Source organism: Macrobrachium rosenbergii, chromosome 42 (genome assembly GCF_040412425.1).
Source record: "Macrobrachium rosenbergii isolate ZJJX-2024 chromosome 42, ASM4041242v1, whole genome shotgun sequence".
NCBI lineage: Eukaryota > Metazoa > Arthropoda > Malacostraca > Decapoda > Palaemonidae > Macrobrachium > Macrobrachium rosenbergii.
Genome location: NC_089782.1, coordinates 30274236 through 30292426, shown reverse-complemented (window position 1 = coordinate 30292426; position 18191 = coordinate 30274236). Strand labels below are relative to the sequence as shown.

Below are 18191 nucleotides of genomic sequence, written 5' to 3'. Positions count from 1 at the left end.
AAGCAAAATGCAGTTGCAAGGGGGAGGGGTAGAAGGAGGGGGAGGGAAGGGGGGAGAGGTTGGGGGTGGGCTAAAGGTCTTTTGCAGTCTAGAATTTTAGGGAAAAGGAAAGAAAAAAAAATTCTGGTGGAGGTTCTTCAAATTGCATCAAGCGTTGTTGGTTGATTTGCAAGTTGCAGAAGGGATGGGTAGTATTCATATATGTATATATATATATTTTTATATAATATATATATGATATATAATATATATGTGTAAATATATATATATTTTATATATTATATATTATATATATATATTTATACATATATATTATATAATGTATATCAATATATACATATATATATATATATATATTATATATATATTTATACATATATATTATATAATGTATATCAATATATATACAGTATATATATATATATATATATATATATATATATATATATATATATATATATATATATATATATATATATATATATAAAGAAATATAGCAGTCACAAATGTAAGAGGCAAAATAACTTGACCAAACAAAAAGTATGAGTAAATAGTTCACAGAAAAAATGATATTTTTTTAAAAGTAACATAAGTATAAAGTACGGAAATAGTACAAGCATCTACAATGTATATACACTTGGAAATATAATTATATACATGTGTGTATGTATATATACATTATATACCAAAAACAAAACATCACAGACAATACGACAAAACACCCCAAAAAAAAACCACTGACTCTCAACCTGGCCAAAAAAAGAAAACCTGATTCTCACCCTGGCAAAATAACACTAATTCTCAACCTGGTAAAAAAACCTGATTCTCAACCTGGAAAAAACAACACTGATTCAACCTGGCAGAAACAAAAAACTGATTATCAACCTGGCTAAAAAAACACTGATTCTCAACCTGGCAAAAAAAAAAGCACTGAGTCTCAACCTGGCAAAAAAAAAGCACTGATTCTCAACCTGGCCAAAAAAAAAACACTGATTCTCAACCTGGCAAAAAAAAACAATGATTCTCAACCTGGCAAAAAAAAAAAAACACTGATTCTCAACTTGGCAAAAAAAAAAAAAAAAAAAACTGATTCTCAATTTGGCAAAAAGCACTGATTCTCAACCTGGCAAAAAAAAAAAAAAACACTGATTCTCAACCTGGGCCCCAAAAAAAAAAAAACACTAATTCTCAACCTGGCCAAAAAAAACATTGATTCTCAACCTGGCCCCCCCAAAAAAAATAATAAAATAAAATCCGCGCAGCAAAGCAAAACGAAAGTTAATTACAATTTCACGAAATCAAGATTAATAAATAAAAGTTGGCCGAGCACCAAAAACAGCATTCAAGTGACCGAGTTTTCCCCTAACCCCTTCCCCTCCCTGGTACCCCCTCCCCTCCCCAGGAAGGGGGTTTCTCCCCCCGGCACAGCTGCAGTCCCACAATGAATAGGAACGTTTTCCACCACACAACGAATGGGAACGGTTTTCCGCAACCAGCGAACGACGACATTGAACGCGGCCGCCGAGCGAAAACGGATTGAGCAGAGAGCGTAAAAAACAAACGGGGAGAGAGAGAGAGAGAGAGAGAGAGAGAGAGAGAGAAGAAAGAGAGAGAGAGAAGAAACAATGAGAGAGAAATATGAAATAAGTAAAACTATGGAGCTGAGAGAAAATGAAACAATGAGAGAAATATGAAATAGAGAGAGAGAAAACTATCAAACAAAAGGAAGGAACATTAAAATCAAGAGAGAGAGAGAGAGAGAGAGAGAGAGAGAGAGAGAGAGAGAGAGAGAGAGAGAGTTTTAAATTTCCAAAGGACAGAAAGTGCTTGAGGCATGCAGTTTCATTTATGGGATCTCCTCCGGAGGAATGTTATTCGCTTTGGTCTTTTTTATATGCAATTGCTTCCGGTTGGTTATGGCTGATACCTCTCTCTCTCTCTCTCTCTCTCTCTCTCTCTCTCTCTCTCTCTCTCTCTCTCTCTCTCTCTCTCTCTACTGTAGTTTTAGTTATATTGCTTACGTCTCTAACTGTTTCACTTTCTCTGGATTTATTTGTACTGACTTACATTCTCATTCTGTCTCTCTCTCTCTCTCTCTCTCTCTCTCTCTCTCTCTCTCCAAAGAGCTTGATTTTCGATGCAATTCCTTCCTTTTATTTGATAGGTTCTCTCTCTCTCTCTCTCTCTCTCTCTCTCTCTCTCTCTCTCTCTCTCTCTCTCTCTCTCTCTCTCTCCAAAGAGCTTGATTTTTAATGCAATTCCTTCCTTTTATTTGATAGCGAATAGGTTCTCCTCTCTCTCTCTCTCTCTCTCTCTCTCTCTCTCTCTCTCTCTCTCTCAAAGAGCTTGATTTTTAATGCAATTCCCTTTTATTTGATAGAACTTGGTTCTTTTTGTCTCTTCTTTGGGATCTCTCTCTTCTCTCTCTCTCTCTCTCTCTCTCTCTCTCTTGATTTTTAATGCAATTCTTCCTTTTATTTGATAGCGAATAGGTTCTCCTCTCTCTCTCTCTCTCTCTCTCTCTCTCTCAAGTGGACGAATTTAGCTGCATTAACATTTACAAATAAATTTTGTTGTATCAAAAGATTCGCTGAAGAATTTTAGCTTCTAAATTCACATTGTTGCAACACTGCTCTAATTTCCACAGTAAAATTATTTTACGACATTTTGAATAATCGAATAACTGCCAGACAATTATCACAATCAAATAATTACGAAATAGAATTATCTTAACCGAAAAGTGGCCAGCGCAGTTATTTCACTTACACGAATCTCCACAAATCTACTTTATAATGGCAGTGAGAAAATATGAATAACTTGAAGGAAATTATTATTATTATTATTATTATTATTATTATTATTATTATTATTATTATTATTATTATTATTATTCCGAAGATGAACCATATTCATATCGAACAGCCCACCACAGGGGCCACTGACTTGAAATTCAAGCTTCCAAAGAATATTTATTATTATTATTATTATTATTCAGAAGACGAACGATACTCATATGGTACAAGTTCACAAACTGACTTGAATATTATGGTGTTCATTGAAAGAATTAACAGAAGGTAATAAGAAATACAGAAAGAAGAGATAATTTATTAAAGAAGAAAAAAATCAACAAATAAAGATGTGAATTAGATGAAAATGTAAGTAAATTATTAAAATACAAAAGGGGAATTGTTTCAGGTGGTGGTAATGCATTTTTATGAAATATTTTCTTAATAAAAATTGTGGTTTAAGTAATATATAAATCAACAAAAAAAATCAAAAAATAAATAAATCCCTTTCCGGCAAACTAATCGCGCCCTTTAAAATCGTCTCGTATGAAAATTCCGATAAATCCCAGTAAATTTCGATAAATCCCAATAAATCTCAATAAACCCCAGTAAATCACGATAAATCTCAATAATTCAAGACAAATCTGGATAAATCCCGATAAATCTCAATAACTCAAGACAAATCTCGGTAAATCCCGATAAATCTCAATAACTAACGGTAAATCTCGATAAATCCAGATAAATTTCAATAAATCTCAATAAATCTTAATAACTCAAGTCAAATCCCGGTAAATCAGATAAATCTCAACAAATCGCAGTAAATCTCGATAAATCCAGACAAATCCCAATAAATCCCAGTAAATCTCGATAAATCTAGATAAATCCCAGTAAATCCAGATACAACCCGGTAAATCCCGATCACACGCAGAGTAATCCACAGGAGAGATAGACGAATATAGTGTGACTTTTATAGACCACAGGAGCAGGTCAGGCGAAAATCCACTCAACTTTTATAGGCCTACCCACCTAACAAACAACCCCCCCCCACCCACCCACCCCTAAAAGGCCTACGTGACTGATGTTGTGATACCAGTCGCGATACGGATGAAGGAATCCGGTTTGGAGAAAAAGTGAAAATAAAGAAGGACCAAACAAAAAATAAATAAAGACAATTGTTGTCATACATACACATAAGTGTGATTTAACGGCAAATATATTATTGTTTTATATATATGTATATATATAATGTATGCATGTATCTATGTATGTATGTATATGCACAAAACACACACACACACACACACATATACACTTACACCTCAACTACAGAGCTTTCCCCATAGATGCCCAATATCTACTTATAAAGGTTCTTAAAAAAAAAAAAGTAAGCACATGCATCTGTTAATTTCCTAGACGACAATTCTGCAAGAAGAAGAAGAAGAAGAAGAAGAAGAAGAAGAAGAAGAAGAAGAAGAAGAAGAAGAAGAAGTAAGAAGAAGAAGAAGTCTACCTTGTTTAAAATAAGTCAAGAAGCAAAAGATGAAGAATAATGAAGAAAGAAAAGGAGGTAAGGAATTAGGGAAGAAAGGATGGAGAAAGAAAGGATGGAGAAAGAAGGAAGGAAACAAAAACTTGAGGAGGACAGGAAGGAGGAAGGTATTAACGATGAAAAAGGAAGAAAGGAATTAAAGAAGGAAGAATGAATTAATTAAGGGAGGAGTGGAAGGAATTAATTAAGGAAGGAAAGAAGGAAGAAGGGATTAATTGAGGAAGGAAAGAAAAGAAGAAGGAATTAATTAAGGAAGGAATTCACGAAGAAATAAGGAAGGAAGGAATTTAAGGAAAAAGGAAAAGAATTTCAGGAAGAAAAGAATAAATATAAGAAAGGTCGTAATCTAAGGAAGAAAGGAAGGAGAAACAATTTAACTAGGCAGGAAGTGAGAAGGGATTTAAGGAAGAAAGGAATGTAAGGAAAAAGGAAGAAGTAATTTAAGGAAGAAAGGAATTTAAGGAAAAAAGGAAGAAGGAATTTAAAGGAATATAATGAAGAAAGGAAGGAGAAAGAATTTAAGGAAGAAACGAATATAAGGAAAGAAGGAGGGAAGGAATTTAAGGAAGAAAGGAAGAAGGAAGGAAGGAATTTAAGGAAGAAGGAAGAAGGAAGAAAGGTGGCCTGCCGTGTTAAGCATCTCGCCATTTCCCCACAGACGACTTTTTATTAATCGAGTTATAATTAAACGCATTAAATAATTAGGCCCAGCCTGGCCTCTCCGAGGTAATTAGCATTTCGGTGGTGGCCCACCCTGGACCTCTTCGAGGTAATTAGCATTTCGGTCGAGCCTTCCAGGAAGATGGCCTATTTTTTTTTTTTTTTATTATCACTTTCACTGTACACACTTTGTAATGATCATTGTTTTACTAGTAATCAAACTGGTGTTCCGATTATAATCAAATTAAGTGTATATATACTCTATATATATATATATATATATATATATATATATATATATATATATATATATATATATATATATATATATATATATATTATATATATAAATATATAATACACATATATATATATATTATATATATATAAATATATATATAATACATATATATATATATATATATATATATATATATATATATATATATATATATACATACATGTATATACTATATATATATATATATATATATATATATATATATATATATATATATATATATATATATATATAATAAACTACTGAGGCTAGAGGGCTGCATTTTTTGGTATGTTTGATGATTGCAGGGTGGATGATCAACATAGCAATTTGCAGCCCCCTAGCCTCAGTAGTTTTTATGATCTGAGGGCGGACAGAATAAAGTGCGGACAGAAAAAAGTGCGGACAGAATAAAGTGCGGACAGAATAAAGTGCGGACAGAAAAAGCCGGCACAATAGTTTTCTTTTACAAAAAACTAAAAAGCCAACTGACAATAATAAAAATGCCGGCAGGTGACTCTGAGAGAGAGAGAGAGAGAGAGAGAGAGAGAGAGAGAGAGAGAGAGAGAGAGAGAGAGAGAGAGAGCATCTCCCTTTTTAGTTAAAGACTTTTGTGAGGTCGAGCACAGATGCCCTTTCTCCTTAATCTTTCATTATCGAATAATAAAATTGGAAGGCAAAAGAAAGGAGAGAGAGAGAGAGAGAGAGAGAGAGAGAGAGAGAGAGAGAGAGAGAGAGAGAGAGAGAGAGAGAGAGAGAGAGGAAAAAGGGAAAGTCAAAGGACTTTAGAAGTCTTTGAATGTCGTTTTTGAAGTTCCAGGTCGTATTGTTAACTATACTTGGATGTTCCTATAATAAGCAAAAAAAGAAATAAATAAAAAAATAAAACTTGGATCTTCCTTTAATAAGCAAAGAAAAAAGTTATCCTTATGTAGTTTTTTTTTAAGGTTTTCCAATACCTTGTTCATACGAATAGAGCAGCAAAGATTTGGATAATTATATTCTCACGCAAATATTCAGTTTGTTTTTTGTTCAAAAATTTTCATTTTTATTCATATTGGTATAGTATTGGATGGGGAAAATTATTTATTGATATAATATGAAATGAGTAAGTTTCAGCTTAGATTATTATTTATTAAAATCATTGTGAGCAATGGTGAATAATTCATACAATAATCATGAGCAATTATGTTTTCGTTGTATATTTCCGAAATTCTCTCTCCCTCTCTCTCTCTCTGATTCAAGGTTTAAAAAAATCTTTTACCGTAATATTGGTTGGCCATATTCCACTCTCTCTCTCTCTGGAATATTCCATTGTATCTTGTTTTCATTGTATATTTCCGAAATTCGCTCTCTCTCTTTCTCTCTGTTACCGCAATTTTGGTTGGCCTCTCTCTCTCTCTCTCTCTCTCTCTGTTTGGAATATTCCATTGTATCTTGTTTTCGTTGTATATTTCCGAAATTCTCTCTCTCTCTCTCTGATTCAAGGTTAAAAAAAACCTGTTACCGTAATTTTGGTTGGCCATACTCCACTCTCTCTCTCTCTCTCTGGAATATTCCATTGCATCTTGTTTTCGTTGCATATTTCCGAAATTCTCTCTCTCTCTCTCTCTCTCTCTCTCTCTCTCTCTCTCTCTCTCTCTCTCTCTCTCTCTCTCTCTCTCATATAGAATATATATACCTCATTTCACCCCACTACCTTCGTCCCATTTCTACGGAATCATTATTCATTATCCATCATTCCTAATTCATCTTCGCATTCCCGATTCGTCCCCTCCTCATTCCGCGCCCACGAATTCGTAAGGATTTTGGTAACTGTCAATCATCCGTCTTATTCCCGTCCGTTTATTGTGGAACCGCCTCTATGGGACACTAGTTCCCTCCTGCTGCAACAGAGGGCTGATAAAACTTACGCTTATCTTTACGTTCAAGTCCTCTCTAATCCTTGTGTCGTGGTTTGAGAGAGAGAGAGAGAGAGAGAGAGAGAGAGAGAGAGAGAGAGAGAGAGTGTGTAAATATATATAAATAAATAAATGTATAATATATATATAATATATATATATATATATATATATATATATATATATATATATAGATAGAGAGAGAGAGAGAGAGAGAGAGAGAGAGAGAGAGAGAGAGAGAGAGAGAGAGAGAGAGACTCCCCTGCTTATAAATATCCACCTACATCAAAACAATTCTTAGCCATTTACACATTCTTTATTTTCGTTTTCTTCATTCTCTTAACTGCACTGCCTTTCTCTCTCTCTCTCTCTCTCTCTCTCTCTCTCTCTCTCTCTCTCTCTCTCTCTCTCTCTCTCTCTCTCCTTTCTAACAGCCATTTCCAATAATCAAACTCTTTATTATCTCTTGCTTAACGCGTATATTTTTCATTTTCCCGCATTCCCCTTCCATTTCTCTCTCTCTCTCTCTCTCTCTCTCTCTCTCTCTCTCTCTCTCTCTCTCCAGACATTTAATTACTCTCCTCTCCATTTCCTCTCCGGTCGCCCTCTCCCCTTCTATCACCTGAAGGGGAGGGGGGGGGAAGGGGTGCCCAAGGGCTTCCCTCCTTGGCAGTTAACAGCTGGGGGGCAATTTCCGATCCTCCCTACAAACAACTCCCTACCTTCAAATGCTTCCACTCCCTCCAAACTCCCCTACCCCCAAAATATCCCTCCTCCAAACACCCCTTCCCTCTCTCCAAACAGCCCAGTCACTCCAAACACCACTCCCTTCCCTCCCTCCCTCCAAACACCCCATCCCTCTCTCCAAACAGCCCAGTCCCTCCAAACACCCTTCCCCCCTCCCTCCTCCCTCCTCCAAGCACCCTCCTCCTCCAAGCACCTCACCCTCATCTCCCTCCAAACATCCCAGTCCCTCCAAACACCCCCTCTCCCTTCAAACATCACCTTCCCTCCAAATACCCCTCCTCCCTCCCTCCAAACATCCTCGTGCTTCCAAATACCCTCTCCCTCCAAACGCCAATCTCCCTTCAAACACCCAATCTCCCTCCAGACACCCTTCCCTCCATCCCTCAAAACAGTACCCCTCCCTAACTGCCTCCAAACATCCACCTCCCTCTCAACAACCCCCTCTCCCTCTAAACACCCCTCCCTCCCTCCTAACACCCCCTTCCCTCATTCTCCTCCTCAACCATCCATACCCAAGAAGTGCAAAAGCAAATATTAAGTCCTTGAGGGTTCGTGCGTATGTGTATGTGTATGTGTGTGTATGCGTATGCGTGTGTATGTGGATACTTGCGTGCGTGCGTGCGTTGAGTGCAATTGCTTGCGCTCGCGCGCACGTCGATTAAGCAAATAGAAAACGATAAACCCAATAGAAAAAAGGGGAGATGATTGCATATTCCCCGCTGACAGCCGATATAAAGGGGGAACCCGCGGAATAGATATCTTTTCTTTTTTCTGACCTCAAAATGCGGATTTTTTTTGGGAGGGGCAGCTAATTTTATACTGCATTAGATATATATATATATATATATATATATATATATATATATATATATATATATATATATATATATATATAGTATATATATATATATATGTATATATATATATATATGTATATATATAGTAGCTGTCCAACATGGTGCTGCCCGGGAAAACTCTGAATGACAACTGATAAAATCTCTCTCTCTCTTTCTCTCACTTCAACTCTCCCTCACTCTTTCTCCTCCCTAACACCCCCTCTACTCTCTCTCTTTCTCACTTCCTCTCTCTCTTTCCCTTTCCTGTTAAGATAGTCACTTCAATTAAATTGCCCAGCATTTTTGACACATTATATTTCACCCCTTCTCACCCTCAATTCTTGTCGGGGCCAAACTTGGACTTAAAGGGTACAGGGAGTGTCACTAATCATCTCAGCGAGCTTGAAAACTATGCAGTAGACACTAACATCTGTCGTTTTTGGTTTTTTTACATGTCACCCCCTTCCGACCTCCACCCTCTTTGGTACGTGAGATGTCTTACCCCCCCAGTATTCTTTTCCCAATAGTTAATCATATGTATACCCCGTTTGGTTGCAATTGCTCAATGTATTTCAGAGTTATGCTGAAATGTACATACATCCATTTACATATATATGTGTGTATATATATATATATATATATATATATAGCCTATATATATATATATATATATATATATATATATATATATATATATATATATATATATATATATATGAGAGAGAGAGAGAGAGAGAGAGAGAGAGTTTACACATCTAATTATCTATCTGTGGTTTTGCCTAATGTATTTCTTGTATTACCCTCCTTATATGTATACATGTATATATACACATGGATACTTACTTTCTTCCTACATAACCCTTGCAGAAATAGAATGCGCGCTGTTACTGGTCCCGTGATAATACCGCTTAGGGCATGAGAGAGAGAGAGAGAGAGAGAGAGAGAGAGAGAGAAGCGTGCTATAATGAATACTAGGGAAACAAAGATACCTAGTAACTCGGCCAGCTGTTACTTCTGATTGCAAGTCCTACATAACCAGCAATCTGATAATAAGAGAGAGAGAGAGAGAGAGAGAGAGAGAGAGAGAGAGAGAGAGAGAGAGAGAGAGAGAGAGAGAGAGAGAGAGAGGTGAAGAGGACTATAATAAAAATGAAATACTCTATGAATATCAATGAAAGGAGTTTTGTCTCGCTCAGAAAGTAATGTATGAGAGGATTGTCTTATTTAAATGTATGTATATATATATATATATATATATATATATATATATATATATATATATATATATATATATATATATATATATATATATATATATATATATATATATATATATATATATATATATATATATATATATATATATATATATATATATATATATATGTGTGTGTGTGTTTGTGTGTGTGTGTGTGCACGTAAAACGAAAGATAAAGCAATCAGAATAAATAATTACTTAATACAATGGCTACCAACACGATAATAACAATTGTAATATGAGATAACTATGGTTATATTATCGGGAAGGTTATCGAAGCTGAACCGCAAGTGGGGGAATAACCCCTTCCTCTCCCCTTCCCCCTCCTTTTCCCCTACCCCTTCTTCTTCCCCTCCCCTTCTCCTACCCATCCATTTACCCCTTCCTCCCCATTCTTCCCCTACCCCTCCCTTTCCCTACCAATCCCCTTCCCCTTCCTTTCCCCTACCACTTCCCTCCCTTCCCCCTCCTCCAATCACCCGTTTTAGCAAAGGTATCGCCAAAGCCTCTAGAAGCAGTGACGGCACCTGAACGGCTAAAACCTTTGGATAAATGTAGTGACCGCCCGACCGACAAAACCGATCGTGCTTTCACCGACAGACCGACGACCGACCAACAAAACCGATCGTGTAGTGACCGACCGACCGACAAAACCGACCGTTTGAACCGAACAGAATTTCTCGGTCTCATCAGCGAAGTAAGAGGCTATTTTGGCAGTGGTGCTGTGGTTCCTGGATTCGAATCCGGATGACCCCCTTTTTGGTGGTTCCATTCGCCGAAAATAAAAAGGGGGGCGGCACGATATAAAGGACTTGGTGGTGGTAATTCTGTTCCTAAACTCACTGTAAGTTTGTGAAATTCTATGGCTGGTATCTGAGAGAACCTTTGATGAGAGAGAGAGAGAGAGAGAGAGAGAGAGAGAGAGAGAGAGAGAGAGAGAGAGAGAGAGAGAGAGAGAGAGAGAAAGTTTCTCGCATGGATATGGCAAATTTTTCGTTCGTATGCTTTTCTTTTTGGTGGGAATCACATCATCAGCGTTTGGATAACGATCGTCTCCCAAAGCACCAATGCAAGCAATACTGCTTTGTGCAAATGCAAGCAACTCTGCTTTGTGAATCATCAGCCTTTAATGATGAATATGATGGTTGGTGATGATTTGGAAAGGTAAATAAAAGACATACACTCATAAATACACGAGATTCCACGCTCTCTCTCTCTCTCTCTCTCTCTCTCTCTCTCTCTCTCTCTCTCTCTCTCTCTCTCACACGCAAAAAGCATACGTAATTTCACGAGATTCTATGTTAGCTCTCTCTCTCTCTCTCTTTCAAAAAACATATATAGATTCACGAGGTTCAACAGCTCAGTGGTCTAGTAAAACGGTATACTTACTTACTTTTCTCTCTCTCTCTCTCTCTCTCTCTCTCTCTCTCTCTCTCTCTCTCTCTCTCTCTCTCTCTCTCTCTCTTTCACAAAAAACACACACAAAACATACATACATAAATTCACGAGAGTCAACGCGCGCGCTCTCTCTCTCTCTCTCTCTCTCTCTCTCACGCACAAAAAACATACATACACAGTACATAAATTCACGAGTATCGTCGCTCTCTCTCTATCTTACACACGAATACACACACACAAACACACATACATACGTGCATTAATATGCGACACTCTATGATGGCTCTCTCTCTCTCTCTCTCTCTCTCTCTCTCTCTCTCTCTCTCTCTTAAACATAAATTCATACATACATACATACACAGTATTCTATGAAGCGAGAGAAAAATAATTCCGTCAATACACAAAAACGTAACTGGACCCTTTCAATGCAAAAGCTGTAATATCCCAATTCATGAAATTGAAAAAATGGTAGTGGAATGGATGTGAAATATTAAAATTCAGAATTTAAAGAATGGAAAGGAGAGAGAGAGAGAGAGAGAGAGAGAGAGAGAGAGAGAGAGAGAGAGAGAGAGAGGAACGCTGAGGTAAGGCTATTTGAAATTACACAGCTCAATTTTCCTTAGTATAATCTAGATCATAAATTAATGCCCACTGTAACTTTAAACAGGAATAAATCAATTATTATTATTATTATTATTATTATTATTATTATTATTATTATTATTATTAAAAATCTCGAAAGATTCATTTCCTACATATATAACAGGTCGCTCATAAAAACAAAAGAACTAAAAAAAAAAAAAAATACTGAAATTTCTGAGACTACAGTTACTTCTAACTTAAACGGTAATAAACAAATACAGAACTTCAGAAAATTACAGAAAAACCTATCCGGTAACTCAATATATTATATATATATATATATATATATATATATATATATATATATATATATATATATATATATATATATATATATATATATATAATTTTCTGACTCATCAGGATCGAACCCGTCTTTCAATCGAAAGACCAGACCGCTGCCAACCAAGCCACACAGTATGCAAGCAGTTAGCCTGCCCCGGTAAAGCCTAAGGTACAGTGGTACTCAGGTTCCAACTTCTCTTATGACTTGTGTGGCTTGGTTGGCCGCAGTGTGGTCCTTCAGTTGAAAGACCTGGGTTCGATCCTGATGTGAGTCAGAAATTCTTTTTTCTGTTCCACACGTGAGTGTGTGTTGATTATTTATATATATATATATATATATATATATATATATATATATATATATATATATATATATATATATATATATATATATATATATATTGTTACTCTTCCCTTCAGATGTCTACAGCACTCAGCTGCATTCTGGAGGCAATTGGCGTTGCCAGCCTGGGAGGGGGTAGTACATGCCTAGTCATCTACTGCTTAACAGACTGCAAGGATCTCGGTTTAACAGACGAGGAATGTAGCTGGTACCACATTGCCGTGTTGGGTGCTGCGATATTCTTTTATTTGGTCTCTGGTAAGAAAATAAGTATTTAAAAACTCTAGTTTTTTTTTTTGTATAAGTAAGAGAGTCTATGAGTTTTAGTTTTCTGGAAAGAAAACTAATGTGCCGGCTATGTCTGAATGTCCTCACTTTTTCTTTCCACCCTCACACCTTAAACACTACTGAGGCTAGAGGGCTGCAAATTGGTATGTTGATCATCCACCCTCCAATCATCAAACATACCAAACTGCAGCCCTCTAGCCTCAGTAGTTTTTATCTTATTTAAGGTTAAAGTTAGCCATAATCGTGCTTCTGGCAAAGATACAGTATAGGCCACCACCGGGCAGTGGTAAAAGTTTCACGGGCCGCGGCTCATACAGCATTATACGAGACCACCGAAAGATAGATCTAATTTTGGTGCCCTTGACTACGCTGTAGCGGCTGTACAGAGAACTCGACTGCGCCGAAGAAACTTCGGCGCATTTTTTACTTGTTTTAAATAGTTTTTGGTTTTGATTCAACATACCATCAAACCTTTATGAGAGATCACAGTCACTCATCAAATAAAGATCCGGCTGTTATCTGCCAGACCCTAGGCTAGCGATATGATTGCAACTGATTGTCTATCGATATGATTGCAACTGATTGTCTGATAAAGGAAGCCACTGCATTATTATGAATCACTCTGTACTCGTGATTAGTTTCATGTATTTCTGTCGACGTGAAACAAAGTCCTGTGGACTATCAAATTAAATTCCTTTTGCAGTGTCACTTATCACTGTTTACAGTCCTACAATATCAAATCAAACTGCTTTCACAAAGCAATATTTATTACTCTTCGAAATCATACTAATTCATATTGCTACCCAAACACGTATTAGTCAAGTCACCCTAGTGTCTTCCACACTGCAGTAAAACATACCTTAAACACATCTACAACGTATCACACACATATCACAAACAAGTTAAAGACAAGTAAATGACTTACAGGTAGAAGTCACCTTAGGGCACATCCTTACTGTAGTACAACATGTCATAAACATGTATAGGAAACTTGTTGCATACACATCACAAACAAGTTAAATACAAGTTAACCGTTTAATATTCGTTACCCACTCACAGTCACTGGTTTGCTTTCAACTGTTTGTGATATATCTCCACTTAAAACTGTCGACATGTTTTCAATGTGTTTGCAATGTGTAGGCAATAAGTCTCCCTGCAATGTGTAGGCAATAAGTCTCCCACATGTTAATGATATGCAGGAGACACGTTTCCGAGAGGTTTTACGGTGGATCCACCCTTTAACCACCAAAATAAAAATTATCTTATTTTCCATTTAATCCCTACAGTAGCTTGCATTGTCAGATCAGCATTCATCCTCTGCTGCAATGTGATATCTCTACTTACAGTTGTAGACATGTTTTCAACCTGTTTGTAACATGTAGGAAACAAGTTTCTGACAAGTTTATACAATTTAGGCACCAATCAAACTAAAAATAATCATCTTCCATTTAATCCCTACAGTTGCTTGCATCGTCAGATCAACATTCATCCTCTGCTGTAATGTAATATATCTCCACTTACAGTTGTAGACATGTTTTCAATTTGTTTGTGAAAAGTATGGAACAAGTTTCCGACATGTTTATAACATATTTTAAGCACCAATCAAACTAAATAAAACCTTATTTTCCACTTAATCACCACAGTTGCTTGTATTATAGGATCAGCATTCATCCTCTGCTAAAATGTGATATATCTCCAAATACAGTTGTAGACATGTTTTCAATATGTTTGTGAAGAGTATGGAACAAGTTTCCGACATGTTCATAACATATTTTAGCAGCAATCAAACTAAATCAAACCTTATTTTAAATAAAACTTTATTACAGGATCAGCATTTTCTCCACAGTTGTAGACATGTAATCACCACAGATGCATATTTGCACCAATCAAATTATAGGATCAGCATTCATCCTCTGCTAAAATGTGATATATCTCCAAATACAGTTGTAGACATGTTTTCAATATGTTTGTGAAAAGTTTGGAACAAGTTTCCAACATGTTTATAACATATTTTAAGCACCAATCAAACTAAATAAAACCTTATTTTCCACTTAATCACCACAGTTGCTTGCATTGTCGGATCAGCATTCATCCTCTGCTGTAGACAGAGACCCAGGCCACGAGTTCAGCCGCCCAATGAGAACGGTCAAAGGACAGCGAGTCCTACAGCAGGACCTGGAAGTCCTATAATAATCGCCTGCCCGCACCAGCAGCCATCCAACGAGAATAGCCCAATGAAGGAGATTTCCACACCAAGTCCCAGACAAGGTCAGAGTGCCCAGGGGTCAACGCTCGCAGATGCTCCGCCCTCATATGCTGACCACATTGGCCATCATTCAGTAAATCAATGAGCTTTCACTGGGTTAATTAGTTTGGTTTATTTAACATTCTGTACGTTATATTCTGGGTTTGTCACGAGATTATATTAACATATATTGATCATTTCTTCAAGTAATCAGGATGATTCAAGTGAGAGGTTTTAAAAAGGCATGTTAATTATATATACTGTATATACATTATATATATATATATATATGTATATATATATATATATATATATATATATATATATATATATATATATATATATGTATATATATATATATATATATATATATATATATATATATATATATGTATGTATGTATGTATGTATGTATATAGACAGATAGATAGATAGATAGATAGATAGATATTATATATACATACGTACATACATATATATATATATATATATATATATATATATATATATATATATATATATATATATATATATATATATATATATATATATATATATATATATATATATATACATACACACAATAAAAATATCAAACACATGCGCGTGATTTAATTATCACCTTAAGCCCAAGTACTTTAGTGCAATTAACACATTATTATTATTATTATTATTATTATTATTATTATTATTATTATTATTATTATTATTATTATTATTCCGTTTACGGTATCTGACAAAAAAGCTTTATTACTAAACAAAATATAAATAAAAATCTGCATAAAAACAAAAGTACATTTCTTAACCATTACAGTATACCTCCCTCCAACCCCCTCCATCAACTACCCCCTCCCATATCCCCTCCCCTCCCCCAACCAAATACACTATTTATGACAAGTCACAAGAGCATTTCGCCTTATAGCGGGTCGCACCATTACATAACCCGTTGCATACCTATCAAAATGTAAGCGCAGGCGGTACCAACTTGACCGGAAAGCAAATACGCGCATGCGCGGAAAGGCTATGGGATTTTTATATATATATATATATATATATATATATATATATATATATATATATATATATATATATATATATATATAGACAACGAGAGTAGATATTTAATGGGTTATATGTAATGGTCTTCAATGTGTGGATTGGCTGTCAGTCACGTTTAGGAAAAGGTATATAATAAAGTTACGATAAGTTTAAAAAAACAGGCATTTAGGCTTTTGTGTGTGTGTGTGTGTGTATATATATATATATATATATATATATATATATCGCCTGTGTTTTTTGTACAACGTGTCATAATTTTATTTTATAATTGCTTCCGTGCTTTAGTTTGTAGTAAATCACTTCCAAACTTCATTTTCATATATATAACATATACTGTTATCTCGGCTATCGAAACAACAGCATATCGAAAACAACATATCGCTGACGTCAAAACAACTGGAATCACGTGACCAAAAAGTACCCTTACAAAAAGTATATAAAAAACCCACAATTTAGCGATATCCCAAAACAATCGCCGACCTCAAAGTTTGAGTCTCTCCCTATTTTCCCCTGCAATTGCTAATTTTTCTCCCTAAACAGCTTCGGGGTGAAATGAGTAGCCGGAAGGGGGTAGGGAGGTTAGGGGAATAAGGGGGGTGGGGGTTCTAGGGGAAAATGAAAAGAGGGGAGAGACCATTTTCCCCTCACAGTCAAGCGTAATAACATGCGGTCGTGGGAATGGCAGGGGAAAACAATGAGAAATGAAAGGGGAGGAATTCGTGTAGGGGAGAAACCTCGTAGGGAATTCTCCCTAAACTGGCGTTTCCTCATTACCCCACTGACCATCCTTCTTTAAGTTCTCTCTCTCTCTCTCTCTCTCTCTCTCCCCTATAAGCCCTTCTGATATTAATGCTACGTCTTTTTCTCTCTTCATTTCCTTGTCTTCGATCTGAGTTCTCTCTCTCTCTCTCTCTCTCTCTCTCTCTCTCTCTCTCTCTCTCTCTCTCTCTCTCTCTCTCTCTCTCCTTGACGTCTTCCTGACATTAATTCTAAACCTTTCTCTCACTGCCTTTCCTTGTCTTAGATCTCTCTCTCTCTCTCTCTCTCTCTCTCTCTCTCTCTCTCTCTCTCTCTCTCTCTCTCTCTGAAGTTTTTCTGTTACTAATTCTACGTCTTTTTCTCTCTTGCTTTCTTATCTTCGACCTGAGTCTCTCTCTCTCTCTCTCTCTCTCTCTCTCTCTCTCTCTCTCTCTCTCTCTCTAAATAGAGATTCAGCCAAAGAAATTAATGAATAATTACAGAAAATAAGTAAAAATATAAAAAAATGAATTAATACATCAATAAACAAAACTACCAACATCTAATCCCTTATTGTCAACCTTTCACTGAAACAGCTCCGGAAATAACTTTAAAAAATTAAAGTTTGAGTGAAATATAAAAAATAAAAAGTCAAAATTCTAAATTCATTTGAATTTTTCACTATGAAATAAAAAAAACGTAATATATGAAAACTCAAGTTTTTAAAAACATTGAAAGACCCGAAAAAAATTATTAAAAATCGTAAATCATGTAAACTCAAGTTTTTAAAAAAATATTAAAAAACCTAAAAAGTTTATGAAAAAAACCTAAAATATGAAAACTCAAGGTTTAAAAAATATTGAAAAACCTGAAAAAATTTTATTAAAAAAGGCGTAAAATATGAAAACTCGTAATGAAAATATTAAAAGACATGAAAAAATTGATTAAAAACCGTAAATTATGAAAACTCAAGTTTTTGAAAATATTAAAAAAAAAAAAAAAAAATTATCAAAGCTTTAGAACAATTTGATTGGTAATAAAATCTCAAATACGGTTTCTACAGCCTTAGAAATAACAGATGAGAGAGAGAGAGAGAGAGAGAGAGAGAGAGAGAGAGAGAGAGAGAGAGAGAGAGAGAGACAAAGGTGTAAAAATAGAGAGGCAGAGAGAGAGAGA

General features: G+C 35.6%; 2 protein-coding genes across 12 annotated transcripts in view; one reads left to right on the top strand and one right to left on the bottom strand.

Annotated features, from left to right (window-relative positions):
• The window catches only part of LOC136828133 (carboxypeptidase N subunit 2-like), an 849326-nt gene that overhangs the window by 79088 nt on the left and 752047 nt on the right, over positions 1–18191 (bottom strand). The gene's annotated exons all lie outside the window — the stretch shown is intronic.
• LOC136827641 (uncharacterized) lies at positions 10518–15489 on the top strand. 2 transcript variants are annotated; one of them, XM_067085113.1, is made up of 3 exons: positions 10518–10714; positions 12763–12943; positions 15038–15489. In XM_067085113.1, the coding sequence occupies exons 2-3, from the start codon at positions 12763–12765 to the stop codon at positions 15322–15324; spliced, it is 468 nt and encodes a 155-aa protein (XP_066941214.1). In that variant the 5' UTR covers positions 10518–10714; the 3' UTR covers positions 15325–15489. The 2 variants fall into 2 exon arrangements, with proteins under 2 accessions (XP_066941214.1, XP_066941213.1); XM_067085112.1 differs by having other exon boundaries at positions 10518–10861.